The sequence below is a fragment of the Harpia harpyja genome, chromosome 14 (assembly GCF_026419915.1).
Source record: "Harpia harpyja isolate bHarHar1 chromosome 14, bHarHar1 primary haplotype, whole genome shotgun sequence".
Taxonomy (NCBI): domain Eukaryota; kingdom Metazoa; phylum Chordata; class Aves; order Accipitriformes; family Accipitridae; genus Harpia; species Harpia harpyja.
In genome coordinates, this window is record NC_068953.1 from 8,719,459 (window position 1) to 8,746,306 (window position 26,848).

At 59.9% G+C, this 26,848-nt stretch overlaps 1 protein-coding gene across 4 annotated transcripts; it reads right to left on the bottom strand.

The window, feature by feature from the left end:
• Window positions 1-1,948: 1,948 nt before the first annotated feature.
• On the bottom strand, window positions 1,949-26,848 carry RNF157 (ring finger protein 157). 4 transcript variants are annotated; one of them, XM_052808315.1, is made up of 21 exons: window positions 26,612-26,848; window positions 20,802-20,920; window positions 16,280-16,368; window positions 15,586-15,732; window positions 14,948-15,065; window positions 14,767-14,833; window positions 14,568-14,611; window positions 14,109-14,156; window positions 13,743-13,814; window positions 13,048-13,207; window positions 12,733-12,845; window positions 12,159-12,397; window positions 11,962-12,070; window positions 11,651-11,762; window positions 11,023-11,216; window positions 10,809-10,874; window positions 10,403-10,451; window positions 8,751-8,861; window positions 8,090-8,185; window positions 5,051-5,091; window positions 4,461-4,575 (listed from the first exon to the last, which is right to left on the bottom strand). In XM_052808315.1, exons 1-20 carry the CDS (start codon window positions 26,697-26,699, stop codon window positions 5,051-5,053), a joined length of 2,082 nt encoding a protein of 693 aa, XP_052664275.1. In that variant the 5' UTR covers window positions 26,700-26,848; the 3' UTR covers window positions 4,461-4,575. The 4 variants fall into 4 exon arrangements, with proteins under 4 accessions (XP_052664276.1, XP_052664275.1, XP_052664277.1 ...); XM_052808317.1 differs by lacking the exon at window positions 8,090-8,185 and having other exon boundaries at window positions 26,612-26,847; XM_052808316.1 differs by lacking the exons at window positions 5,051-5,091; window positions 8,090-8,185 and having other exon boundaries at window positions 1,949-4,575; window positions 26,612-26,847.

Consider the following 26,848-nt stretch of genomic DNA (forward strand, 5'->3'; position numbering starts at 1 on the left):
GGAAAAAACAGGAGGAAATTAAAAAAAAAAAGAGGGGGGGGACGAGAAAGAAGAAAGAAAGAAAAAAAAAAAAAAAAGCCCCAGCCCTGGGGATGGCGGGGGGGTTTGTGCTATTCCCCCCTCCGGGTGAGCGGTGGCCCGCGCGGTGCCAGGCCCTGCCCGCCGTGATTTGCCGGTCGCCCGGGGGCTGCCATTAAGTAGCTGCTCCGAAAGGCTTCACGCGTTGCCATGGCGACGCTCCGCCTCGTAAACAGCTTCCGGCCCTGCTATTGGTCCTCGCGTTGCCATGGGGAGTTGAAGGGTACCTGCCAGTTTTGGCTGAGACTTGGCCCTTCGGGGACGGACCCCGGGATGGGGATGGGGACGCTTGAAGGTTGGGGATGGGCAGGGTTGTGGTACCCAGGGATGCGGTGGGGAGGGTGCGGGACCCCCCCCGTACCCCACAGCCGGAGCCAAATCCAGCCCCAGCAGCACCAGCAAACCCAAAACCTGTGTCCTGGCCCCCAACCCAGCCCTTTTCCTCCTGCCTGTGCCCCCATCCCGCTTGTGGCCCCTGAGGAGCCCACAGTGATGAGGGCAAAACTGAAAGGGGGGCTGGCAGACCCCCAAATTAAAGGGTGGGGCCTGCCTTCGTTGAAAGGATCACAGCCATATGCTTCTATATGAAATCCCTGACACCCCCCCCCCCCCACTGCCAGCCCAAGGGCTTTAACAGAGACCAGTGAGGGACCCCTGTCCCCGAGCAAGGGGGCTGAGAGCAGCCATGAAACCCAAGGGAAGCCTGTTTGCTTTCACCCCGCAGCTCAATGCCTGCCCTTTGGGGGAGTGGGGGGCTTCAGGATGTCTTGGGGAGGTTTAAACACTCCTCCTGCGCCTGCCCCACAGGGGAAGGACATTTGAGAGCAAGGGGCAGGTGAGCAGCCGGACCTGCTCTCGGGGCTTGCTGCTGCCAGAAGTGGTGTGTACAATAAGGGATTTCCTGCCAGGATCCCCGGGGATTTGGGCGAGACAGGCTGGGGGGGGTCAAGCCCTCTCCCCAGTGCACAGGCAGGTGCCCCTCTGCTCGTGTCCGTCCCCAGTGGCCGCAGGCCGGGAGGTGGTGGGTGCCGGGACCAGGCGTGGAGGAGGGAGGAGGCAACTCCCAGGGGAGAGGAAATTTCTGTTTCACTTTTCAGCGGACCAATATCCAGAAAACAACCCCAAACCTCAGTTTTCTGCCCTTCTAACAAGTCAGCTCCCTCAGGGGTGGGACCTGCCCCTGCAAAAATGCACCCAAAGGCAGCGAGAGCTCTAGGGCTTTCCTGAGCAGCCTGGGGCAAAGCACTTCAGGCCTCAATTCTCCCATCCCCATCCTCCCCCTTTGCAGGATCTGGTGCCCTGCGAGCCCTCCTCTGGCAACTGCAAGGTGCTTCCCCCTACCATGCATCACCCCCCTCCTTTAAAACCAAATTATAGCCCCCCTCGCCTTCAAGGCATCATTTCCCAGCATGAGTTTTCTTCCCCAGCGCTGGAGGGATTTCTCCTGCATGAGCATCCAGCTCCTTAATGCTCCTCTTGTCCTCCAGGAAAAGTGCCCTCTGGGTGTCCTCATCCATCCCTGCAGTGCCAGCGCCCACAGAGCCTGTGCCATCTGCCTGGCCACCCGCACCCCATGCCAGGAAGGTGCTGCTACCCCAGGCCAGACTCTTCCTGCAGAGGTTTTGCATTCACACCTTCTCCATCCTGGCAGGGCTCAGAGGAGGCAGGATTTAGGATGGTTAGGTAATGCAGGTTGGAAGGGACCTTGGGAAGTGTTTTTGCAGATTTGAAGCAGCTGAGCTGGTTTTGGGGAGGTGCCTGGGTGACAGCTGGTTGAATGCTCCCAGCCAAAAAAGGGTTTCCACCCACTGAGCCCCCAAGACCCCGACTGCCCTCGCCTTGTAACCACGAAACAACTCTGGACACTTCATCGACATAAGATACCCTTTATTAAACATACTCTTAAAATCCAAAACATGCTCAAAGCAAAGTCGTAAGCAGCAATCTGGTTTCCTTCCTTAAATCCCTGACAGGCGGATCACTGGAACAAGGGGCTGCCCTGTGAGACAAGGGGCTGTTGCCTTTTACCCCACACTGCCAGCACTGGAGGCTCCTGCCCACCCCTCGTCCCTTCTGGGTGACCGAGGACGGCACTAGTGCCACCCATGCCAAAATCCTGTCTCTCCTGCGCCATGGCAGAGGATGCTTATTTCTTTGCTCGCACCACGGCAGCAGGATGCTGCTTGGCTGCAGCGTCCTCCCAGCTCCTCTTTATTGCCTTGTGCTCGCTGGCAGCCGCAGCCCTGGTCTGCAGCCACCCCACGAGCTCGCCCGGCTGCTCCTGCAGCCTTGGGGACACACAGCTCAGAGCAGCTGGAAAAACCCTCCTGGTCACCTCCCGAGACCCTTCTGAGCAAGGACCTGCCTGTTCTGCTCTGACCTGCTGGCAGCCACAAGCACCGTCGCAGCTGTACACCATGGTGCCCGGCCAGGCCTGGAGAGCTCTTGTCCCCTTCGAAACTGCAAGGAAGGAAGGTTGAGCTTTGGTAGACGAACCACCCTTGGAGCATCAATTCAATTTTCCCTCCCCTGCCCACGCTGGAGGGTGGGGGAGCACCTGGCCTCCTGCAGCCCCCCTGGTTTTCTCAGCTCAGCATGACAGTGAACCCCCAAAGCTCTCCCTGCGCCCAGCGCGGCACTGCTGGCTCCTCAGGGCCGGGACACCTAAACCTGTGGGTTGCCCCACCATGGCAGTGTGTCCCTGAATGGGGCACAAGGCTTGTCCCCCTGCTGCTCCAGCCCTCTCTGCTGTTAGCAGCTCCCATCCCATGGGATGGCAGTTTGGAGATGTCACCCCACATCATGCACCCAGCCCCAGGTTCCCGGGGAGAAGTTTGGGAGCTATTGAGCCGATGGGAGACACAGCGGGGTGGAGGGAGCCCAGAGGAGGGAGCAGTGGGATGGCCAACACCAACCCCCTGCTCCAGCAGGACCCATACTGGGGCCATAGAGCAAGCAGCTAGCGTGGCCCCGGCTATGAGCCAGGCAGAGAAAATATTGCCCAGCTCCAAAAAGGGCTTTATCCCCCTTTAGGAGCCATGGCCATCAGCACACCCCATGCCCTGCCGCAGGGACGGGCGGTGGGGTCCTGCACCCCCTCGCACCCCGCAGCTGCTGCAGGATGTTGCTTTCACTGCATGAACACCTCTATCCTAACATAGCTCTGAAACATGTTTTTCTCCCGCAAGAAGGTGGGCTTTGCTATCGTGTCTGCGTTGGGGGGGTCTCCCCCAGCTCGTGCTACTGAGAAAACCAAGTGGGTGAAAAGGGGGGGCTCAGCCTCCCCTCCCTGGGCTGGCCCAAACAGCTCCAGAGCTCGCTAGATTGGGATGCTGGGTCTGATGCTCCTCAAAGTGGCTTCTGACTGTCCCTGATGCTCTCCAGGGTGGAGCCTGGCATAGCCCCATCAGGTCCCCGAGGTCTGTGGCTGAGTCCCTACCCCACTGGTGTCCCTGTGTGCCTGTCCCCCGGAGCAAAACCCACTTATCCTATCAGCCCAGTGCTGGCCAGAGGGATGGGGATGGAGAGGTGGGGATGAAGGGGTGAGGGGCAGCTCCCCCACCCTCATCCACCCCCTGCTACAAAGTGCGATGGAGGGGGCAGGACGGGTGGGACGGGGGGGGTGTGTGACACTTTTGGCACTTGTTCCAGAGAGAGGGCACAGCCCCAAGCCCCGAGCTCACAGCGGGGTGGAAGACAGTGAGGTTAAAATAGCGATGCCCCGGGAGCTGGTGACCGGGGGGGGGTACCAGGTCCCCTGCCCACCCCTGCCACTCTGCTCCATCCCCTGGGGAAAAGCAACCTTGCGGACCCGACCCAAGAGCCCACATGCTACCCAGGAGGAGAGCGGAGGGAGGGGGAGCTAGGGGGGCACAATCACCGCCAGTGCATTAATGGGGACATCCCATGGCATGGCAGGGGCATGGGCCAGCAAAGTTGAGAGGGCGGCCAGCCCCCCCGTGAAGGTCACCGGCTCATGCACCGAGTATGCCAATGCCAATACTCGTCCTTAACCTGTACCCCTGGGCACCCTCCTCCCATCATCCCCCTCCGGCCACGTCCCAGGACCCCCTTTGTGGGGTGACCCCATCCCATCTGCTCCGCATGCTGGAGGAGAGGAGCTCGAGGGTATGAGATGGCCAGGGGCAGGAGGGGACCCCAACCTGTCCCCATCAGGGCTGGAAGATGGGAAGGTGCTGATGGGGGGTTCCAAAGTGATGTGGCTCTCAGCCCCCCTCTGCACAGGGGGGCCAAGGAGGAAGAGTTGAGGTTACCATCTTTTTTCGAAAATCAGTCCTGCTACAGCCGAGGGGTGGAGGTGGCGATCGCCCAGACACCAGGGTCCCTCCGGGCAGATGGGGGGGTGCGTGCCCCCGCCGAGGCTCAGCCCTCACATGGGCAGGGCGGCCGCTGCCTGCTCCAGGTCTTGGGTGCTGGGGGGGCAGCGGGGCCAGGGTGCCTGCTGCGGCCACACGTTGTTGTTGGCTGCCTCCGGGCCTGGGGGAAGAAAACAGGGGGTTAGGAGCTCCCAAAGCCCACTGGCATGCTTGGTTCATCTTTCCATAGGGGATGCAGTTTAGTCTCCCCAAATAACACCCACCTCCCCAGCCCCCCCTTTGGTTTTGGCTGCAGTGAGGGCTGGTGAGCACCTGCACTTACCTTTCCAGGCTGAGGGAGCCCCTTAAACCCCCAATTTATCAGGAATGCTGAGGGGCAAATGGGAAGCACCGTGCACCGTGGCCGGGTTTTAATAACACAAATGGAAGGGAGCTGCCTCTGCCCCCCACCGTGCCCGGCAAGAGAGTACATACAGATGCCCGGTGGGGGCTGCAGGTTAGGCACTAAGGGATGTCACCCTGGCCAGGATAGCAAGGGGACTGCCAGCAATGCCGGGGTGAGGGGTGCCAACCCAGCACCAACCCCCCCCGGGTGATGGGGCACGAGGCGGGCACAGGCTCTGGGGGTCTCATACCTATTCCTCAATGTTAATGGGGCAGGAGTCCGGCACGGCGGCTGCGTGGCAAGAGAGACCAGAAGGCACATGGTGAAGGCAGGAGCAGAGGCGGCACGGGGGCATGCACCCGAGCGAGCAAACGGGGCAACCGCAGGGGGACGGGGGAGCTCGCCGCCAGCGAACGGGTCTGGGATGAGGACGGGGAGCCGCCGCTGCCGGGCACGGTGTGAAGGGGCCGTCATGCGTGGTGCCCCCCGGGGTTTCGTGCCGAGGAGAACCGAGGGATGGGCATGCTTGTGGCATGGGGGGAGCCAGGTCCCCACACGCCTCCTCTCCGGCTGCAGGCTCCCGGTTCAGGCAGCACCCTCCACTTGGGGCAGGGTGATGGGCAGAGCTGAGGACCTGCCTGCCCATGGCTTGCGTCCCACCACCCAAATGATCAGAGGCTACGTGGTGCCCTTAGGAAGGGGGTGCACCCCTAAAACAGGGTGACTGCTCCCACCAGTGAGGTTAAGCCCCGTGCCCAGGTGCGGGGCCAGCTCGGAGCCAGGGGGACCATGCAAGGGCACCCCAAGGCCAAGGGCAAGTGCTGAGGCTTCCTCAGAGAGGGAGCAACAAAAACCCACTGCCTGCTGATTTATGGGAGGTGACAGCTGCCTTTTTGACTGGCTTTTCATGGTGAGCTCAGGCTGGAGAGCAAGGCACGTTAAGTCTGCAGATCCCGGAGGGAATGGAGAATTAAACAAGACCACACATACACACACACACCTATACACAGGCACGCCAAAATCCCATTAAGAGCTTGATATTGCATAAGTCACTGCAGTGCTCCAGTGCAGAGACCCAGCTCAGCTCAGCACGCCCTTGGGAGGCTGCCGAGGAGCGGGGCTGGGGACAGCAGGACACAGTCCAGCCCCACAGCAGGGACCTGGCCCTGTGCCCATCCACCTCTTCTCCCCTTGGGCTGCAGGAGGGGGCTCCCCCCTGCCATTAGCAGCCGTCAGACCTGCCCTGCGCAAACCGGCTCCCAAAGAGCATCTTGGCGAAACCCAACCAGCTCGCCCAGCCCGCTGCGATATCGCTTACAGCTCAGATCATCCGCAGGTTTAAACCAGCAAAAGCCCTCAGGGGATTTCAGGTCTTCTACTGCTTCCGACGAAGCAGCTCCCCAATCCTCCCCACCTTGTTGCCAGCCTTTTCAGCAGGCGCCTTCCCCCAGTTTCTCTTTCCAATGCCACCCTGTCCCTAGCAGAGGCTGTGGCTGCAGCCAGAGGATGCTCTGAGCCCCAGGGACAGCCCCTGCAACCCACTGCACACCCCAGAGCTTGGCAGGATCCCCTTGAGGACACAGATCTGGGGGTTTTAAACCTTGTGTCCTAAAATCCCCAGGATGCAACCTTTCAACTCCTCCCAAAGCCCTTTCCCACCAGATTGAAATCTGCAGAGATTTCACAACAGCACTGGGGATGAGCAAACCTTTCTGCTTTGAGGAACCACGTCCCGTGCCTTCATCCATTACAGAGAGGGCAAAATCCAACCCATAGGTCTGATCACAGCAAAACCTCCCCACGAGAGAAATTGGGGGAAGAATAATAATAATAATAATGTAATCTCTGGTCAAGGTGATTTTCTTTCAAGCTTTCAAGAAAACAGCACCTGGCCCCAAAATAAAAGTCCACACTGTTCTTGTCAGCCCCGTGGATGCAGATACATCCAGACCTGCAAGAGACCTCTGCCAAAAAGGACTTATTCGGTGCATGCAAACCAGCTCTGCGATTGCAATCCAGCACCACCAGTATTAAATCATGCCTCAAATTGTCTCCGTCGCAAAGCAGCCGAGTCCTGATAGCGAGTGGCTGCTGACAGGGAGCAGACAGAGCTGGGGAAGGAAGGAGCTACCCTGAGTCTAATGAACAAAATTAATGTTGCAAAATACCAAATGACTAACCAGCCGTTACAGCCCTGCAGGCAGCTGCTCCCCTTCATTGCCCCAGCCCCCCGAGCTCTTCCCAGCACCCCAGGGCAATCTTCCTCCAACCCCTTTTAGGGCAGAGCTCTGCATCCCTGGAGTTATTCCTTCTGGCCCCTCCGCCATCCCCAGGGGACCACGGGCAGCCCTGAAGCCCCCACTCTGCACTCCTCCGCCCCCAGCCCCAGTGCGAGCGGCAGCCCCCCACTTTTCCCAGCAAGTGCCGAGGCCAGATCGCCCCTCTCATGCGGGCGGCAGCACGGCTCCCTGCCGAGGGCTCCAAGCAGCGCAGCCGCTGGATGCACGGACAGACGTGGTGGCCAAAGGATGGAGAGCGCATCCTTGGCTGGGCTCAGCCCAAGGGCCAGATTCTGCACCCCAGCCCAGGCAGGGGACGAGGCCATTGCAGTCCTTGCAGCACAGCAAGAATTTGACCCTGTGCCAGGGCCGTTTGGGCTGCAAAGCTCCCCCTTCCTCATCCTCCCCTCGGCACAACCAAGGGGAACACGGTCAGGGATGGCTTTGGCCGGCGCCACAGCCAGGGGATGCTTTGCCAGGACCCCCAGCAAAGGCAGGGGAGCTGCTGGGACCCCCCCAGCCCCCTCCCCAGTCCCCCCGGGCTGGCAGGGCTCAGCCAGCTGCTGCCAGAGGGTGATGGGGGGGACATGGGGCATTTGTGGCAGGCATTCCTCCCCAAGAGCCTCAGCCACGTTTCTCCAGCATAGAAACCACCAGGAACACGTGAGGCAGCAGGAGAGGAAGCTTTCCCGGAGGAAAAGAGGGGAAAGAAAGGATTTCCCCTCCCTCCAGTGGGTTTCACCCACCCTCTTAGCTCTCCAGCACCCACTGTGGGTCTGGAACCTGCCACAAATTTAGCCAAAGGGGCAAGGAAGGGGCAGAGTTGCTTTCAGCTTGTCCACAAATGTATTGATGGAGACCTAGACCCTCAGAGGGCTTCGTCGTGGCTTTTTGCCCCGTTTCCTCCCCCAAAGGCTGATGAAGAGGAGCCTGCAGCACTGGGCAGAGGGTCCCCAGGCCACCGCCCCGTTGGCCTGCACAGGGACTGGGGTCACCAATACATTTGTCACCTTTGGGCAACTCTGGAGAGTGAGGGGACACAAGCGTGGGTTGAGAAAACCGTGTTGGCACAGAGCGAACATGAACTTTCACGCAGACGGAGGAGCCTGGGAGGAAGAAGAGAAAAAAAGGGATGGAGAGAGGGCAGGAGGAAACAGAAATGGAAGGAGGGTGGGAGAGAAAGCATGAAGAAATGGGAAAGAGGGATGAACTTTGGGGCTCTGCAGAAGGACACCCCGACCTGACGTGCCCATCTCCCCGTCCTTAGAGGAAGAGGAGGGGGAGGCAGGCAACCCCTGCAGTAAGGCTGGACTGGCTGCGGATCACATCCCAACCCAAAATACTGCTGCACCCACCACGAGTCTGGACCAGGCTACAGTTGTGCCACACAACCGCCTCCACAGGGAGGGCTGGTGCCCCCCAGGGTGCCAGAAGCCCCCCGGCCAAGTCACCCTGACCTACGGCTGCTGGGTGGTGACATGCCTGGTGCTCAGCCCCGTGGCAGGACGGGTGGTGGGGTACAGTGAGGACAACCTGGTGGGGATGGTGGTGGTGGGGATGACGGTGGTGGTAGTGGGAGAGGAGGGATGGATACAAAGGGCTGGGGTGATGCAGGGAAGAGTGGAACTGTCCCCCCCAACCCAAGTTCATGTTCAGCAGATGGCCACTCACCAGGTAAGCAGGCCTCAGAGCACAGTTTATTGTCCAGCGCTTTCACGTGTGCGATGCCCAAGTCATTGTTATTGTCACACCTCAGACCGAGGAAAGCGCCTGTCCTCGGGCCTGGAAGGGAGTTAAGGCAGTTAACGCCACGGCTCGGCGCTGGGGCTTGCTGTTGCCTTTTTAGCGGTGGGATGTGGGATTTCTGGGTCTTTTCCTCTCCCCTCCCCACCCTCTTTCAAAAAAAAAAAAAAAAGATAAAAATGATGCATCTAGATGGGAGTGGGTGAAGAGTGGACAATAACGCCTGGGCATGGTCCGAGCTGCTCCTTTCCTTGCACTGGCCACATCAGAGGGCAGCAAAACAGCAACGATGCAGCAATGGGCACCGGCACACGTGAACCTGCTCCCCCACTGCCTGCCCAGGGTTCAACCAAACCTTTCCCCGGCACGGCCAAGTGCTCCCCGGTCAGTAGAGCCGGGCCACGGTGGCACCTGTCACCTCCCACCGGAGCCTCTCCAGCACCATCAGCGCGTGCGTGAGAGCCGCAGGGATGCCGGGAGGAGGCAGCAACTGGATGCGTGGGGCAAAAGAAGCCGTAGCCAAGCTTTGCAGGGGGGATGGAGGCTTTCGGGGCTGAGGGAGGTAACTGCTTCTTAGCATCACCTGTACAAGAGATCAGCCCCCAAGTTCTTACCTGCATCCATCAGATGCAGGCAACTAAACCTCAGGAGGGATGTTCCCAAATAATCCAGGAGCCCTGCTGAGAACGGGCACAGGACCGTGTCCTAAGGAGAAAGGCCATCCTGCTCCCAAAGTTGTTGGGATGCCCGTGGGTGTCCACCACAGCCCCCAGTTGATCCCCAGTTGTTATATTTGAGTCTCTCCATGAGCAAGAGCCTCCCTGCAGGGCAGAGGCCACGTTTTGGGAATGGGTGTTCCTGCTTTCCAGCTTGGCTGAGTGTCCAGGTTGGACGGGGGAACAGTTTTGGCATATTTTTGCTAACCAGAGACTCGCAAACGTGGGAGGGGACACATTGGTGGCCTCCCTATCACCCAAAAGAAATCCAAGGTGGCTGGTGGCCGATGGCACGAGGGTGACCATGTCTTTCCTTGGCTATTTGAGTGCAAGGGAGGAAGCAAGAGGAGCCCTCAATGCGCACATGTTGGCTCGTGAAAGCGCATTGAGGACCGGCCAAAAAAAATTAGGAAAGCATCCCAAAGGGAACAGTTTTGCAGCCCCTTCCTACGGGAACCAGCCCAGACAGGGGTCCCTAAGGGGGTGGCTTTCAGAGGTGTGAGGAAAGACCTTCTGGGTGAGGGGAAAAACACAAAGAAGCCTCTTTCCCACTTAGCCCATTGGAAACACCGTTGGATCCTGCACTCCAGCCGTCGCCTGCTCCGCGCCCCACGCCACGCTCACCGGGGTCCCCGTGGCCGGCTGGCTTCCCCCCACCCACTGGTGTTCAATCCACCCATGGGTGGCCCTGCTGTGACAGATGCTTTCCCAGCCCCGGTGCCCACAGAGTCACCCAGGGCTCTCCCCGATGGCAGCCAGCAGGCAGGGGAGCTGGGGCCAGCACAGCATCTGCCACTCGCTCAGCTGCCCACCGGTGACACCGAACTTGAAAGCAAGGGGACAACAACGACCCGGGCCTTTTACCATCTTCCTGCGTGGGAGAGGCGTCCTCATCCTCCAACACGTCATTGCCCTGCGGCACAGACGAGAGGCAGCGAGTGTTAGCAGCCCCGCAGGGTCCTGGCACCATGCCGGGGTCTGTCCCTGGGTCCCTTTGGGGGAACATCCCTGGCCCTGGGGGTTTCCATAGACCAGGAAGATGATCCTGGATAGGGGACAGCCCCACTGACTGCCCCATCCATCTCCAGGGCAGCCCTGCAGGGACACGGATGCGTGGACAGCCCCTTCCCCAGCCCAGCCCCGAGGGAATGCGGTGCCAGCTGCCCAGTTTCCCCCTCTGTGGGCACCCGGAGCTGGGTGCGTCCGGGGTCCCCCCACCATCCCGGGTGGCACCACGGCTCCCAGCCCTGCGTGGGGCGGTTACGGTTACCTCGGCATCACGCTCCTCAGCCGAGATGCTGATGAAGTTTATATCTGGGGACTCCACAGGCGTCGACTGTGGGAAGAAGGTGGGAAAGATGGGGGAAAAAAAAAGAAAAAAAAAAAGTCTGGTGCCGGTGAGTTTGGAGGAGAAGTTACATCCCATGGGGAATCTCTCGAACGTGGGGGCGATGGGCACCGTCAACAACCCCCCCAGCCCCTACCTCTCCATCAGAGGCTGTGGCGCTGGCGGCCGTGGGTGAGGGAAGCATGTCCCCCTCCTCCTCCTCCTCCTCTGTGCCGGGAGCAATGTAGGAGCCGGACATGGAGGACACGGTGTCAGTGCTGAGCTGGGAGTGCTGGCTCTGGGAGGAGGCCATGGACATGACGGACTGAGCCAGGCTGCTGCTGACGGGCTCTGGGGGAGAGCAGGGGCTGAGTGGGGCCACTGGACCCCCCCAGCCCACAGGTGCGAGTCACAGCACAGCAGCAGCTAATTGAAAAGGGGGCTAATGAGGAAGAGTGGGGCAAGGAGCAAGGACCTGCTGCATGCCATGGAGGCGTTATGGGTGGAAAGTTGCCAGCAGCGGGTCCCCAAGGCCCGCAGCCCCCCATCTCTGGGTCTATGGGGTGATGAAGCAGGGGCAATCAGTGCCCCCATGCCCCCCCCTCCATCTTCAGGTCTATGGGTGACAAAGCAGAGGTGACACCCTGGGGTTTCATGCAATGTCCATGGCAGGGTAGGAAGGGGCCACGCAAACCCACTCCACGTGCCCCCACAGCGGGACAGACCCAAGACCGTGATGCCGCCCTCCTGCCTTGCCAACACCCGCGAGCACCGCCGTGCCGTACCTTCTGGGGACGAGATGGTGGAGGAGAGGGGGGTCCCGGTGCACGAGGACTGGTCGATGGCTCCCGATGACGACAGGGTGAGGTTTTCGCTCTCAGGCGTCGCACCGCATTCCTGGAAGAAGCGCGCGGGGAGGACAGGATAGGGATATTCAGAAGGGGTGGATCCATCTCCCCTGGGCATCCTTATGGACGGAGGAAGAGCCAAGAGGGGCAAACTCCAGCCAGACCCTCTGCTCCCAAGCCTCCCCCAAACCTGCTGCCACCCCCCCAGTGCCTCAGCTCATCACCAGCATGTTTCGGAGAGTGCTCACCTCCTCACGCCGGGCAGGGGATCTCCTCCTGGAGACCCTCAGCTCCGACTCAGTGCACGACTTCTCATCCTCCTCTTCGGGTAGGATGGAGGAGTTCTGTGAGATGGACCTGCCCGGAGGGGGTAAAGCAGAGGGGTTCACCCCCGCTCACAACCCCCTGAACCCCTCCGGACCCCCACCTCCACCCCAGTACTCACTTGGAGAGGCTCTTCTTCAGCTTGAGCCCCGGGGGTCCACAGTCAGGAAGACGCTCGAGGGGCGAGAGGGCTCGCAGGGGGGGCATGGGACCATCGCTGCCATACGAGGGCAGGGTCCCCGCGCCCGGGGGGTCCCCCAGCGCACGCAGCGGCAGGGCGGCTGGCGAGGGCGTCAGCGGCCCGTTGAGGGCCTCCAGCAGTGACACCACCTCGTAGCCCGGGGGAATGTTCTCCGAGGACTGGGGAGAGGGGGGAGACAGGGTGAGTGTCCCCCCTGGGCCATTTCACTGCCCCCATCCCTGCTCCCGGCAGGATTGGGATGCCCCAGGGAGAAACCAAAACCCAGAGAACGGACAAACTACCTGCACAAATGCAAGCCCCAATCTGCCATCTTTCCACCCAACTGAAAGCCCTTTTTTTGCAATATCGAACTTGCATTTTTTTGCAAGATCAATTTGCATTAAATAAAGAAAGCCTGGCCCCAGGAAGCACGTGCATCCCCAAACCTCCCCAGCCAGGAGGGGGCCAGGGTCTCACAGCCGCCCAGGGGGGCCGAGCTCAGCCGGGCACTGACCGAGTGCTCCTCGGAGTCAGAGGTCTGCGAGGCGATGATGGGGTTGAAGCTGGTGGGCGAGAGGGGACCCAGCTTTTTCCTCATGGCTCGGATTTGAAGCAAGGCTCGGAAAGCTGCAGCAGCGGGAACGAAGGGCGGGGTGAAAACTGGGCACCAAAGGGAGACACACACCTCCCCCAAAATGCCATCCCATTTCCCAGGAGGGGCATCCCCACACTGCACAGCATCACTGCCTGTGGGGCTGGAGGGACTCAAAAACCCAAGGATGGGAGATGCCAGCCCCCTCCCAGAGATGCCAGCTCCCCCAGCCCTTACGCAGCCTGCAGATGGGGCAGTTGTTGGCCTGGTAGCGCAGGGTGTCGGCGCAGGTATTGCAGAGGCAGAGGTGGCGGCAGGGCAGGATGAGGGTGTCGCGGACGTCCGAGAGGCAGACGACGCACTCAGCGCTGTTATCACTCACCTCATCCTCGGCCACCTGCCCCATGGGAGAGATGGGAACCGCTTGGCCTCGAGGTCCCCAGCCCACGTAGCACGAGGGTACGTGCCCTAAAAATACCAGCTGGATGCCCTGAGAGCTCACTGCAGGGTCCTGCCTGTGTCCCTGCTCTTGAAACACAACCCTGGGACCTTATCCCTCCCCTCCTGGAGGCTGGGAGATGGGGCCAGAAGCATCAGGCACCCCACAGAGGGATGCATCCTTCACCCCAACTTTTACATATATATAGCAGGGGGGAGGCACATCCCATGCTTTGAGCCCCACAGTCCCCTCCTAAGCCAGCAAGATCCAGCTACCATCCTCCCAAGGGACCACAAAGGATGGGGGGAAAAAGGCTCAATCCTTCAGCTTTCTGCCTCCAGCAGCTTCAATGCCAACACAAAACACCTGCACTGTCCCAGGCAGCTCCGTGCCATGCTGCAAACTCTTGCCCCGTGTGTGTTTTAGCTGCTGAACCAGTGCTATGGGAAGGAGTGAGGGGATGAGGGAAGACCTGCAGGATGGAGGCACGTACCTTGGAGTCCTGCGTGTTGTACTTGTTCTCAATGCCATAGATCTCCTGCAGAAGGTAGCTCACGCCATCCACCTGCAACCCCGTGGGGAAGGGGTGAGGAGCAGAGACACAGCCCCCCCAGCTGCCACAGCTCCTGGCCCCCTCCTCTGGCCAGCCCTCCTTGCCCCAACATCTGCGGTTTCTCTTTGCATCAACGCACTTGAAATTGCCGGTGGTCCCCAAGCTCCCTGGGAGGCAGGAGCAGGGCAGGGGTAGGCTGCTGCCCACACAGGGCTTCGCTGCTCCCCAAAAGCCCCTCGCCGCCTTCCCCCCCAGGGGTGTGCAGGGCAGTAGCTGCCACCTCCTCGGGGACACCCAGACACTCACCACTTGCTTCTGCTTGAGGGGCTTCACGCAGAAGGTGCCGTCGCTGTGCTGGAGGGAGGAAAGCACATGCGTGGGCACCGGGGCTGAGCACCCCAGGGACCACCGTGCTCGAGCACCCGCCCACCCTGTAGCTGTCACCGCTCCCACCTCACTCCCAACCAGCCCATTTTGTAGCAATTCTGTTTTTTCCTGACACCCTGGTACCAGGCAGGTGTAGGATGTCACACACATCACAAGGCTGGAGACTTGGGGCAAAGAAGATGGAGCTGAGACCAAATGCCTCAAAAGTGGGTGCTTAAAATCAAGGATTTGGGGGATATTCCCAGAATTTCAGAAGCAGCCCCAAAATAGCCCCAGCCCAGCAGCACCATCCCAAGCCCCGCGGGATTTCTCCAGGCTCTCTCGCACCCGGTGGACAAGGGGGCAGGAGGCAGAGGACAGCCCCAGCTTGGCACTTACCTTCTCAAAGGTGGCCAGCAGCACGTGGCAGTGCCCGGTGTGCTCTGCAAGACACAAAGGGACAGGCAGGGCTCAGGGGACGGGCAGAGCCTTGGCAGCAGCAAGGAGAAGCAGGAGGCTCTGCCTGGTCGGTACAAGGGCTGGCACCACAGTGCCAGCAACTGGGCAAGCCCAACCCAGCAAGGAACCCCCTCCTCACCCTCTCCTTCATCCACCACCGCGTGCACCACCATGGGGTACACCTCCCGGTCCAGGTCAAAGCCCAGCTGGAGAGAGACAGGAGGAGAGGCTTGGTGAGATGGAGCAGCGACAGAGGCTTCATCCCGCATCCGTAACTGTACCCGACCCTGCGGTCGATGCCGCAGTCCAGTGGGACCCACCTCCTCCTCGCTCCACTCGGAGGGGTCGACGGTGTGGGAGGGCACGCAGAACTGCTGGCACACCCCCCGCTTGTAGTGCACCGTCTCTGACTGCAGGCTGTTGTCCCTGGGGATGTAGCTGTCCCGTGGAGAGAGGACAGAGTCAGGGGCACTGCAGGTGTCCCCACACTCCTCCCGGTCCCCCCCAGCTCGCAGGATGCCAGAAAAATGGGACAGAGGGGCATCACTCCTCCCCTCCCCTCCTGGATGCCTCTTGGGGCTGAGGCAAGAACTAAAATAATCCACGGGGCTAAAATAACCCCAGGGCAGCCAGCATGGGACAGGAGTGGGAGAGGGACAAACCTGCAGCCAACCTGGAGGGGACCAGGAGGGGCAATGATTCCTCCTGGTCTCAGCTCTGACCTGGAGGTAACAAGAGGGAGCACGGCAGGATGGGGAAGGAGGCAGCGGGAGCTGGCAGGGACCTGGCAGCAGCACCCGGGGGAGGCAATGAGCCCCCCTCCATCCTCAGCACTGCTGGCAGCTGCCTCGTGCCCTGAGGAGGGGAGATGCTCCAGGGAGAAGAGGCTCCATGTCCATCAGCAGAGCCCCACACCCTGGCCAGGGAGACGGACGCACACCAGGCTGGGGCTCCTCACCTCGCCACCCCATTGTGAAACTCCTCGCTCGCCTGGTAGTAGATGGTTATGGCCACACGGGCATCCGTGTCGAAAGTGAACTCCACGTTGTAGTGCACCTTGGCTTTGCTGACTTCTTCCCCTGGGGTCTTCACCTCCTCCGAGCACCTGGGGAGCACAGAGGGTCCGGGAGACCGGCACCCCTCAAGGACGGCTCAGGGTGCCCCAGGACTGATCCCTGGCACGAGGCTGCCCTCGGCACCAATGGCCCCAAAAGGGACTGCCCCCCTCCATCAGGGGAAACTGAGGCATGCCAGGAGGGCCCCGCATGCCCAAGGTCAAGCCTGCAGCCTGAGAAGTGCCGCAGGCAGATTTCAGCTGTAATCCCAAACCTCCCGTCCCAGCTGCAATCCCCAGCCTCCCTCCAACAAAGCCTTTGGAAGGTGGGGGAGGAAGAAAAAGCAAAGCACTTCAAAGGCAGCACTAAGCTCCTTTAATCCCGCAGTGGAGCCAGCGCAGCCAGTGCCCACATGTGGGAAGCTCACCCGTGCTGGGAGGGGAAGGGGTACATTTGGACAGCAATGGCTTGTCCCCTCTACCCGCCTGTGCCGAGATGAGAGCATCCCCATGCTCAGCATCCCCTGGGAGCATCCAGCCAAACCTGTGGCTCATGGCTGTGGGGTGCCCAGCCCTGTCTTCCCCCCACAGGACTCACTTGACAAGGCGCAGGGTGTCCTTGCGGATGTTGATTAAGCTCCTGAGGGTCTTCACGGGTTCCTGAGGAGGTGGAGCAGCATAAGGGAACTAGGACGAGAGAGACACCAGTGAAGGCAGACGCACGAGGAGGGGATTACAGCGGCCATGGACCTTGTCCCCGGACCCCCCAGTGACCCAGCCCGGACCCAACACCCTGTCTGCAGGGACCCAGGGTGGCCTGCACATCCTGACGGGTGCTGAGCACCTGCAGCTCCCGCTGGCATTTGGGTACCAGGTAGTGTGATGACAGGGACATCCCTCTGCAAAGAGCAAGCCCAAAACCCCTTGCAGGGAACAGTTTCACCAGGGCAGGGTGGGGGGCATGCAGAGAAGGGCTGTTCCTTGTCCCTTCACCTGGAGAGTGAGGGGAACATGGGGCACAGGGCAGGTGGGAAGCTGCCGATGTATTTTTAGGCTGCTGATGCAGCACGGAGCTGCTGGATGAGGCTGGGCAGGGGGAGGCCGGAGCTCCTTCCCTGCCTGCCAGCCAAGGAATGGACACAAACATCCCTATTTTCTTCCGAGGACAGATGGGATTTGTGTGGCAGGGTCTCTCTCAGCTCTGTGCCCAGAGTGGGGAGCCGATGGGGTGGCTGGGCAGCACCAGGCAGGCAGCAGTGCTACAAGGGAGAGGTGTTGAGCCATCCTCCAAGGTGACCTTGTCCTTCCTGTCCACCTGCAGCCACCACAGGGCTTGCTGGGGAGAGGGGACACCCCCTCCTCGGCACTGCAGCCACCCAAGGGAGACTGAGGGCACCAGGGAAGGGATGCGGGACCCTTCATCCATCCCTCTCCATCTCTCAGGTAGGTTGAGCCCCAGGAAGGGATCAGCCCCCCGGGGGGACGACACAAACACGTGTTGGAGGGACAGAGGTTTATGCCGGGATTAATGCCCAGGTCGTTGGCAAGCTGTCACCACGTGCCAGGGGACAGCCAGAGCCAGGAGGGCATCAGGTGCTATTGGGGATGGCAGATGCTCACGAGAGCCAAAGGGCTCAACTGCTGCCTCGGGAGAGGGAATAGGTAATCAAGCCAGGCTGCCTGGGTCCCTTCATCCCCCCATGCTGCCCCCAGCCTGGATGGGGGGGGCTTGGGGACAGCGAGGTGGCCGCTGCACCCCGATACTGAGGGGACAAGACTGAATTGCAGATGGCACTTGGGGATGCCCCGCAGGGAGCCAGGTGCCCATGTCCCTGGCGCCCTCGCGTGGGAAAGCCATCATCACCCTCCCCGTCCCCAAAGCCATCGTCACCCTCCCCGTCCCCACCACCCTGGCTGGGGACCCATGCAGGGCTCAGCGGGATGGGACGGGACAGGCAGCTCGCAGGACCAGGCAGAGGCCTGCCCCATCCCTCCTCTGCCAGCCGGGCATCACTCCCCTGTGTCCCATGGCTCTGGTCCCACCGGTGGCATCAAAAGGCCATTCATTTGAAGATGAATCCACTGGCACCTTGGAATTGCCACCCCCTCCCTCCCCTCCGGGAGGGGAAAAGGACAGCCGAGTCATTAATCTGCTGTTAATGAGCTTTTTAAGGAGTCACAAGCACTAAAAGGGCACCTGCAGAATTGTCGGGGCACCTGCAGGATCGTCCCTTGCAGCTGGAAGGGAGCAAGTGAGAAAAGGCCTCCAGGCTGGAGCCAAGCCATGTCACGACATGCCATGCTATGTCGCAATACATCCTCTGCTATTCAAATTAGCAAAGCAATCCAATCTTGTTCATTTGCACCTTGCCCTGCCGTCCCATACCCAAACCACCCTGTGCTAAGCAGCAGAGCTCACCCCGGCAGGGATAGCACCCATGGGTGCAAGCCCCCTCCCGCCACAGCACCCAGGGGTGGGCGATGGAGGAAAGGGGCAGCTGGGTCCCCCGGCGCAGCCCTGCGGGGGGCCGTTGGGCTGGGCAGGATGGGGAAGCACCACAGGCAAATTTCTTGCTGTAGAAACTGCTTTGCCGTCACGGTTGGGCTCTTTCACACCCACGTCTGGGCTCTTTTTTGGGGGGGTTGGGGTTTTTTCTGAATGAGATTTTGCAAGCCAGATTTGCACATCAGAAAGGGGCTGTTTAAAGGACTTTTTGCATCTCCTCAATTTAAATCAAGCTGAAAAACATCAGAAAAACACCTCACTGCAACCGTTACCCATTTAAAAACACTGTCCATGCACCTATAGCGACATTTGGTCCAGGCCAGCTTCTGTTGAAGTGAAAAAAAAACCCCCACCAATTTCAAAAAGCTTTCTTGGGGTTTTTCTACAAGCAGACCTAGGCAGGTTTGCGTGGGCAGGGAAACCCAGCGGCACGTTTCAACAGTCCCCAGCTTCCCCGGAACACCCCATGCTCTCTGAGTGCTGCAAGCAGCTTCTCCACTCCTTGGCCCCTGCAGAGGTGTCCCAGCGTGGTGGCAGCTACTTAAACCTGCAACGCCCTTCCCAGCCCCTTGGGAACCAGTCCCAAACTGGAAAATCCAGATTATCCCATATCTGTGGAGGGGAAAGTCTGCACAGCCTCTGGGTGCTCTGCTCATACCCAGGGCAGCAGTGCTGTTAATAGTTCAGCTGAGGTGCTCGTCTCAGAGTGGACTTGGGATGCAATTTTTCCAAGATCCTGGTCCTCGACACCCAAGGAACCCCAAATAAATCCACCACTAAAAAGCACTGGCCATCTCTGACGTTTCCAGCCCAGCCAGGGCTCTCACAGCATGCCAGAATGTGAAAGCATTACTGCCAAGACGCATCAGGACAGGTCTTGGAGGCGGCATCAGAGATGCCCAAACAGTGCACGGATGCAGGCTTGGACCAGAAACAACACAGGTGCTCCTCGACCCCTCAAAACTGGCCCGACCCAAAAGCCCAGCCCCAAAATGCCCCCCACTCCCCAGGGGAACGGTACCTCGGTCACAGCTCTGCAGACCAGGGCTGTTGGTAATTAAGCCAGAGCAATGCAATTTAGTTTGCAATGCTGTATTAATTCTTTCTGCTGTTTCCAAGCTGTTCCTTTACCTTCCCTGCTGCTTCTGCTGTCAGGGCGTCTGACTCGAGAACTGCTCGCTGGGCAGTTTAGAGGCTTTTACTGTAATCAAGAGGATTTCTCAGTGCTCGCTGCTGGAGAGAGAACCCAAGTGCTGACTTTTCATTTTCTGGGGAAGCACAGAGGACAGAAAGGCGCTGGCTTTGCCCACCAATGCTCACGGGTTTTGGGGGGTGCTCCTGCCCTTGGCTCTACTGGGATTCCCACTCTGGCACAGCCCAGGGCTGGGCGCTTCCCCACTGAAGGACCGTACGATGCTGCCAAAATGCTGCCAAAGCCAATTTCAAGGAGGAAACGCAAACCGGGAAGGCAGCAGCCTCGCCAGCCCAACACAGAGCAGGCAGCATTCGAGAGTTGGGCCATTAGCACCAGGCAAATTTATCTTGACTCAACAGAAAAGCTTTGGTGCCTTTTAATTCCTCACCTACAATTTTTTTTAATAATTGACACACGCCTCACCCCAGCTCTGGCCGATGCTGGCAAGCTGCCCCACTGAGATTCACCTGGAGGAGCAGGGGACCTTACCCCCACAGGTGAAACCCGCCGTGGGGACGACCCTGCTCTCATTTCCTCCCTTTCCAAAGGCAGAAAGCAGAAAAAACATCTCCAGGATCACAAGGTCCGGGGACCTTCTCTGCTGCCGGGCTTCCCCTTACCCCAGGACCAGCTGGAGCCAGCAGCACCGCGAAATCCATCTATGTAGCCCACAGCCCCCACAAACCCCCTGCCTTTTTTGCTAGAGCTTGGGGAATACTTTCTCCTGCTCCTGTCCAAGCTATTCTGCCCTGCACCATACCAGAGCTGTTCCTGGCATGTCCCTCACCCTGTGCCACCTGGGCTGGGACATGGCTCCTGGCTGAGCTGGGAAAGGCAAGAAGAAAAGCAGCTCTCAGAAGGGGAGTGAAAAAGAAGGAGTTGGGCTAAATCAGCCCATTACCCCTCACCATCATCTTCACCAGCTGATGTTTTTAAGTCAGCAGGTTTATGCCTGCAAGCAGCCCTTACGGATTGGAAAATATGCACAGATCCGATGACCCACAACACAGGTAGTGCAGAGAGCGGCACCCAAAAGCAGAGGTCACGCAATCGCCCAGTCCATTCCCAATCACCTGCAAACCTATTCACCCCTTGCAACTCAAGTTTGGCAGTGAGGCGAGAGATATAGCAATAACATTATGTTGCTGTGGAGCACGTGGATGCGGGCAGACAGGCTGAGAGGAGACCTGGGTTAGTCCCCAGTGGAGTACAGGCTGCAGCAAGTAGCCAACCCTTATATTAGACATCAGAGAATCCACTGGGGCCACCCCAGGTGTGCTTGGCTGGCGCTGCCCTTGGGGGGTGACAGCCAGCAGCCTTATACCATGCACCCCCATGACACACACAGTCACCACCATTTTGGGAAGGGGCATGCCCGGGCCCCGTGTCCCCCCCAGCCCCGCTCCCCCCGGTGCCCACCACAACAGGCCGGTTCCCCAGGAAGTTGAGGTCGCTGTTCTCGCCGAAGAGGTAACCCTCGGGGTGCGTGGAGTCGAACTTCTCGCCGCCCATGATGAAGTGGTTGGCAAAGTAGCTCCCTGGAAAGAAACCACAGAGACCGCCTGAGCGGAGGGGCAGGACGGGGCTTCAACCAGGCGATGGAATGGCACGAAGCCACCAAATCCATGGCTCAGAGGTGGCTTTGTCCCGAGGGTCACCTTGCTGGGAGCCTTTCGGGTTGAGCTTGCGTGCCGCCAGCCCCCAAGCAGGCAGAGGCGAAGGGGGACTGGCCAAGAAGCGACCCGTCCTGGCTGCCTTCTGCCTGTCTTGCCCTCCCCTCTCCCTGCCCGCATCCCCCCCGCTGCCAGCAATCCTGGCCCTGCCTGGCCGCCGCAATGGCCAAAGTCTGAGCAGAGAGAGGCCGGTGCCGGGGTCCAGCCCCATGGCACTGCCCAGCCCAGGGGCTGCTCCATGCAGCGGGATTTAACGGGAGCAGAGTCACACCCCGGGGGCTTCGGCTGCATCCCTCCCCGAGCGCAGCGTCTGCTCCCCTTTCCCTGCCCGGGAAATCCCTGCGAGCCCCAGCCCGGCCTGAGCCACCCAAGGTCACCCCGACCTTCAACCATTCCCGCGCTGGCAGGGGTGGCCAAATCCTGGTCTGTGAGCGGGAAGGGGAGATGGCTCCCGGGGCGGCGGAGCAGGAGAGCAGTGCTAATCTTTTGCATAAACACCAGCTAATTTTCCGAAGAGGCAGGAAAGGCAGCAGTCACAGCCTGTCCTGCCAGAACACCAAAATCCCTGAGAGTCCCAGGCTGGCTCCTATACCCCCACGGACGCTGCCGGGAAGGGACAGCACAGACCAGGCACGCAGCTCTCAAAGCAGGCAGGGTTGCTCCTGCCCAAAGCCCAGCGTCACGGACCTCGTATGCCATTCAAGGCAGGGTGCCTGCAGCCAGATGCCTGCCTGGGTTTGCTGCAGCCATCGCCGGGAAGGTGGGCAAAGCACAACTGAACTGAGTTCTGTCAGTTCTCAGCCTGCAGCCTTCCCTAGGAAGGATTCTTCTCCAGGAGGGAGGATTTTGGGGGGCTGTAGACCCTCCAGGAGGTCAGCAACCCCTCCAGAAAGTGCTCCACATTGCCCTGATGAACACCAGGCAATGACCGGGGTCCCTTCTTCCCTCACACAGTAAAGCACGGAGCCAAAACACCAGCGTGTTCTGTCCCTCAGGCTGGGAGCAGCCCCCAGGCCAGGCACTTCCCAACTACAAGAGAGATTTTCCCCCCAACCTGGCCAGGAGCTGACTGGTGCCCGCTCCTTGTCCGCAAGATCCAGGGGCAAGAAGGTTGGGACTTCTTGTGGTGGGAAAAGGAAGGGAAGGGGGAGGTGAACAGGGATGGCGAGGGGTGAGCAGAAGCACCAGGACTCAGGAGAGACAATGACGGAGGATGGACACAGCACCCTGCATCCCTCTGGCCACAGGGACAGGGTCCAGCTTGCAAAAACCCCAAACCCAACAGCACAGAGCCATCCACAGCTCCCCCAGGGACACCCCGAAACTAAACCTTTGGGGTCCACAGATAAAGGAGCTCAAGCCTGGGCTGCAGCTCTGCTTGTGGGAACTGAAGTCAGAGCTTGCAGTTACCTCCCAGCAGACGCAGTGACTGCCCAGGGCTGGATCAGTCCTTAATACCGCATTTAAGAACCAAAACTGAGCCCAAAGCTCACAGGGAAGGAGGAGAAGGGATCTAACACCGGGGCAGGAGGGACGAGCAGAGCCACACAGCTTCACCCGAAGGCCCCACTGCGCGGGGATGCCCGGATGCAGTGCACCCGTTAGGAAACGTCAACCATCAATTATTGATGCCTGCTGCTTTCTGGTCCCATTTTCCACGTACATAATTTATAGGCAGCTCCCTGGGGAAGGACACGGCTGCGTGAAAAAAAAAAAAACCAAAAAAAACCCCAAGAGCAAAGTGCCTTCAGAGGTGCCCACAGCGGCACAGCTAGGGGAGAATGGGGCTGTCTGGAGCTTTCCCTGGCACCGACTTGGGGCCAGAGCAGGGGATGGAAAAAAGTTATATTTAAACCTGCAGAAAAGCTACCCCAGCACTGGGGAAAAGCTGGAAAATGGAGCACAAGCTCTCTGCGATGGCCCCAGCTGTGGTTTGGTGGGTGCTAGGGGCTCCCATAGGATGGGCAGAGCAGGCGAGGACCACGCTGCCATCACCCAGTCTCCCTGCCACAGGTTGGGAGCACCCATGGGTGCTGCAGGCTCCCAGTGCACCCCATGCATGGCCCAGGGGCTTCGGGTCCCCCTTTGCAGCAGACAGCACTGGCCCTGTGCTTCCTTCCAGGGAAGGTTCTCCAAAAACCTTGGCATTAAATGAGAGCCTCGAGTCGTGCCGGACTCTGCCCAGAAGCACCAGCACGGGAAAGCCCGGGGCATCGGCAGGAGCGTGCCAGCCCCGCTGGGTGCCAGTGACCCCATGGGCATGGCGGGTTGGCAGAGGAGGGAAGCGCTTTTCCAGCCACAGCCACCTTATTATCAGCTAATTATAAATCCTTAACCAACACCTACCCCGAGGGAAGGAAAGCCTATCAAGGACAGTCACATTGCTGAGGGAAAGCTGGGCTTTAATGAGATCTTAAACTTTGGAGGGCCAGCAAGCGTGCGGGAGGGGCTGAACAGAGTGGCTGCTGGAAAGGAGGAATAAATCAAAATTGCCTGAGGTTCCTGGCAAACAAAGTGCGTCCTGCACGCCTGTCGGCACCAGCATATGGGACATATCTGGCACCAGGCGGTGCCGATGATGCTGTCAGCCCCTTTTCTCCATGAGTGCCAGGGATGCCACCTTGCCCAGATGCCCTGAGACAGGTGAGGACGCCGTGGGTGCAGACCCTGGTGTGTGCTGGGGCTGCGCCCGTGGCTCTGGCACACGGTGGCACATGTCCTGTATCGTCCCCAAAGCCATCGCTGTCTGGCTGGAGTCTGCCTCGGCTCTGGTAAAGCAGCCTCTGGCTCTCGTACGTCAGAGCCTGGATGTTTCGGCAGGGTCACAGCCCTGCTCTCCAAAGCAGCTAAAATAGAAGAGCTAATTTTCAGCCCATCCACACGTTCCTGGCGAGGGAAGCGCGGGGTTTTGCACCGACTGCGGCCATCCCAACCGGGCGGCCATGGCACGGTGCTGGCACAGGGACACCCCGCGGCAGCGGGTGCCAGCACAGGGTGCTGCAATGGGCACGGCACCGCCTGGGCTGGTTAAAAGGTGACGGGTGCTTCTGCCCCGGGTCATCCCTTCACCGCCTGGTGAGCTGGCACGCTGTGGCTTATTTAATTCAGCACTCTAAAGCGGGCAGAGCCAGTGGCAGCCTGAGGCAAAGCCAAACCCTGGCTGTGGCACTGCTGCGTCAGCCTGTCACCTGCCATGGCCCTGGGACCCCCCCCGGGCTGCTCCCTGTGCCATGGCAGTGCCACCACCATGGGGTTGTGCCCCCAGGACTGGAGGTGTCACTGCCTGGTTAACCCCTTCGCTCCTGTTTGCAGCCAGGGCCCCACTCACAGTCCCACCTCCTGCGTGCCTCGGGAGCTCGGTGCCAGCCTCAGCCAGGGACAGGGACTGAAAGCCAGGGACTTGCCCCAACAGTTATCCTGCTAGCCAGGCAGTGGGATCCATAAAGAGCCCCCGCTTGCTCTTCCTCCCATCGCCTTTGCCAGCATGAGATTAGAGCCACTGAAATAAATCCCAGCCTTTGCTTCAAAATATTGGCTTAAATAATCCCATTTGCGTGCTGCCTGGAGGGGACAGGACCCCCAGGATGGGAAGGGGACATACTTAACTGGGACAAGAGGTAGCTGCCCTATTCCCACGGGCTGCACCGGCCATCCTGAGAGAGCCTGCAGCTGAACAGCCAAAGCCACGTCCACAGAGAGAGGGAAATGCCCCAGGGTCCAGTGAGACCCCCCCCAGGGCCACGTTTCCAAAGCCAGTGGCTGTTTCCAGGCAGCATTCGAGGTGAGAGAAGTGCTGCTGCCACGGAGGATTCAGCTCTGCTGCCTGGCATGTCCTCCCCTGCCTCCCTCTTGGCTGCTGGCAGTGCTGAAGGCAAATCCCCTCTCAGATTAAAAGCAAACCAGCCCTAATCTCCCGCTGTCACCAGCCTGCCCTCGTCCCAGTGCAGATGGCCATGTCACTTGAGCACCTCCTGCCCCTCTCCTCGAGGACCCCGGCCAGCATGGGGACCATCCCCCTCAGCTCTGCCCAGGCCCCATCAGTGGGACCAGCCTGGCGGAGCACACCCGAAAGCCCTGGTTTCTCCCTGAAAGCCAGAGTTAAGCATCAGCCTGGCATCCTCTGCCAGCTGAGATGAGTTTGGAAGTGCTCAGCTGAGTGCACTTGCTCCCCCAGAGCAGGGCACAGTACTGGTACCCTCCATCCCTTCATGCTCATGTATTTCAAGAGCCCCTAAATAAGAAGCAGTCCCAAGACAAAACCCCTTAATGCACAGAGCCACAGCCCCTGCAGAAAGCAAGCCCACGGATGGGGTGGTCCAGCTTCAGCTGGCATCAGGGTGACAAAGACCTTGAAACTGCATAAAAGGGGGAGCTGGGGGAGCCCCGTGGGAGGACAAGCTGCCGAGGATTGGCCATCTCTACCCCGCAGTGCCCCGGTTAACCCCCATCACTGCAGATGTGTCAGCCAGCTGTGCAACCGATTTTGTATTAAAATTTAAAAAAAAAAGCTAAGCACAACTTTTCAGGACAAGAGTACGTTTTGTGTCAGCTGTAATTCTTCCTAAGGAGGTCTTTATTTGTAATTAGCAAGTAATTTGTCACAGCACTAACGATCCAAGCATTTACTTTATCCTATTAACTACCAAAATAGTTAGCTATTAATAATATTGAATGTCGCAAGGATCCTGTGGCAATCCTTGCATACACGCACAGTGCTCCTGGGCATCATCCACTGACACCGGTATTTTTGCGGCTCTGAAGCACTACCCACCCACCCAAGGACTGGACTCCATCACCTCTCCCCACTGTGACTCCTGCATGGCCCCCCCGGACACCCGCTCAGCCTGGCCCTTTGCAGGGAAAACCGAGGCATGGAGGGAAGGGACGGATTTTCCAAGGTCACACACAAGGTTTGAGACAGGGCCGGCTTGGGGAGAGAGAGAAACATCACCACCGAGCCTGGAAGCAGGGCGAGGAGCCGAGGAAGGTGAAGTCTCCCCATGGCAGAAGCTGGGGTGCTGCTATGGCGTAGGGCCCTGGGAAGGAGGGATCCCCTCCAATCCCTCCCACCCCAGCCTCCCTCATCCTCCCGGGAATTTAAACCTGGGCTTTTCCCGAGGAGCCAGCACCGGAGCAACCAGCCATGAAACAAGCTCCAGCCTTCCCTGCCTGGTGCCACAGACCGCGGGTACAAATAATAATAATAATAATAATAATAATATCATTAAAGTCGCATCAACTCAGCCAAGTTTGGGAGCCGGGTTTGGCTGGCAAAGGGGCACCCGGCGAGGGGGCACCCCGCGGGCGGACCCAGGGGTGATCCCATCCCTGCCGCGCCGCACGGAGCCAGGGCGCCCAGCACCAGACCTATATTTTTAGGGTGCCCCCCCCCAGCTGCGTGAGGTCAGGGTTTGCTTTGGGGAGCACAGGGACATCCCCGACCGGAGCAAGGTCATGCCCGGTCCCTGCCCTGCTCGCTGCCCTCCCACCCTCCCTCCCCCCCCCCACAGCCAGCGGCGGCACAGGGACGCGGGACCCCCTCCCCCGGGGGCTCACCGGATTTCGGGGGATATCTGTAGACGGAATTAGCGGGGATATCCACTTCCTCCACCCCTGCGTTTTGCCGGCTGGTCAGAGCCCCCATGGCCGGGCCGGGGCTCAGCGGGCGGGATGCGGGGGGGTGCCCTCCCGCCCGGGACCGGCACCGGGACCGGCACCGGGGCTGGCAGCGGCGGCGGCCCCCGCCCGCAGCATCCTCCGCTCTGCGCCGCGCCCGGCACCGCCTCCGCGCTA

Bases quoted from the DNA above. Each gene is read 5' to 3' on its own strand.
- RNF157 (XM_052808315.1), bottom strand. From the start codon at position 26,699: ATGGGGGCTCTGACCAGCCGGCAAAACGCAGGGGTGGAGGAAGTGGAT. The intron at 12,071-12,158 runs GTGAGTACTGGG...CCCTCCGGGCAG, and splicing joins CTGAAGAAGAGCCTCTCCAA to GTCCATCTCACAGAACTCCT. The intron at 10,875-11,022 runs GTAGGGGCTGGG...TTCTTCCCACAG, and splicing joins CCACAGCCTCTGATGGAGAG to TCGACGCCTGTGGAGTCCCC.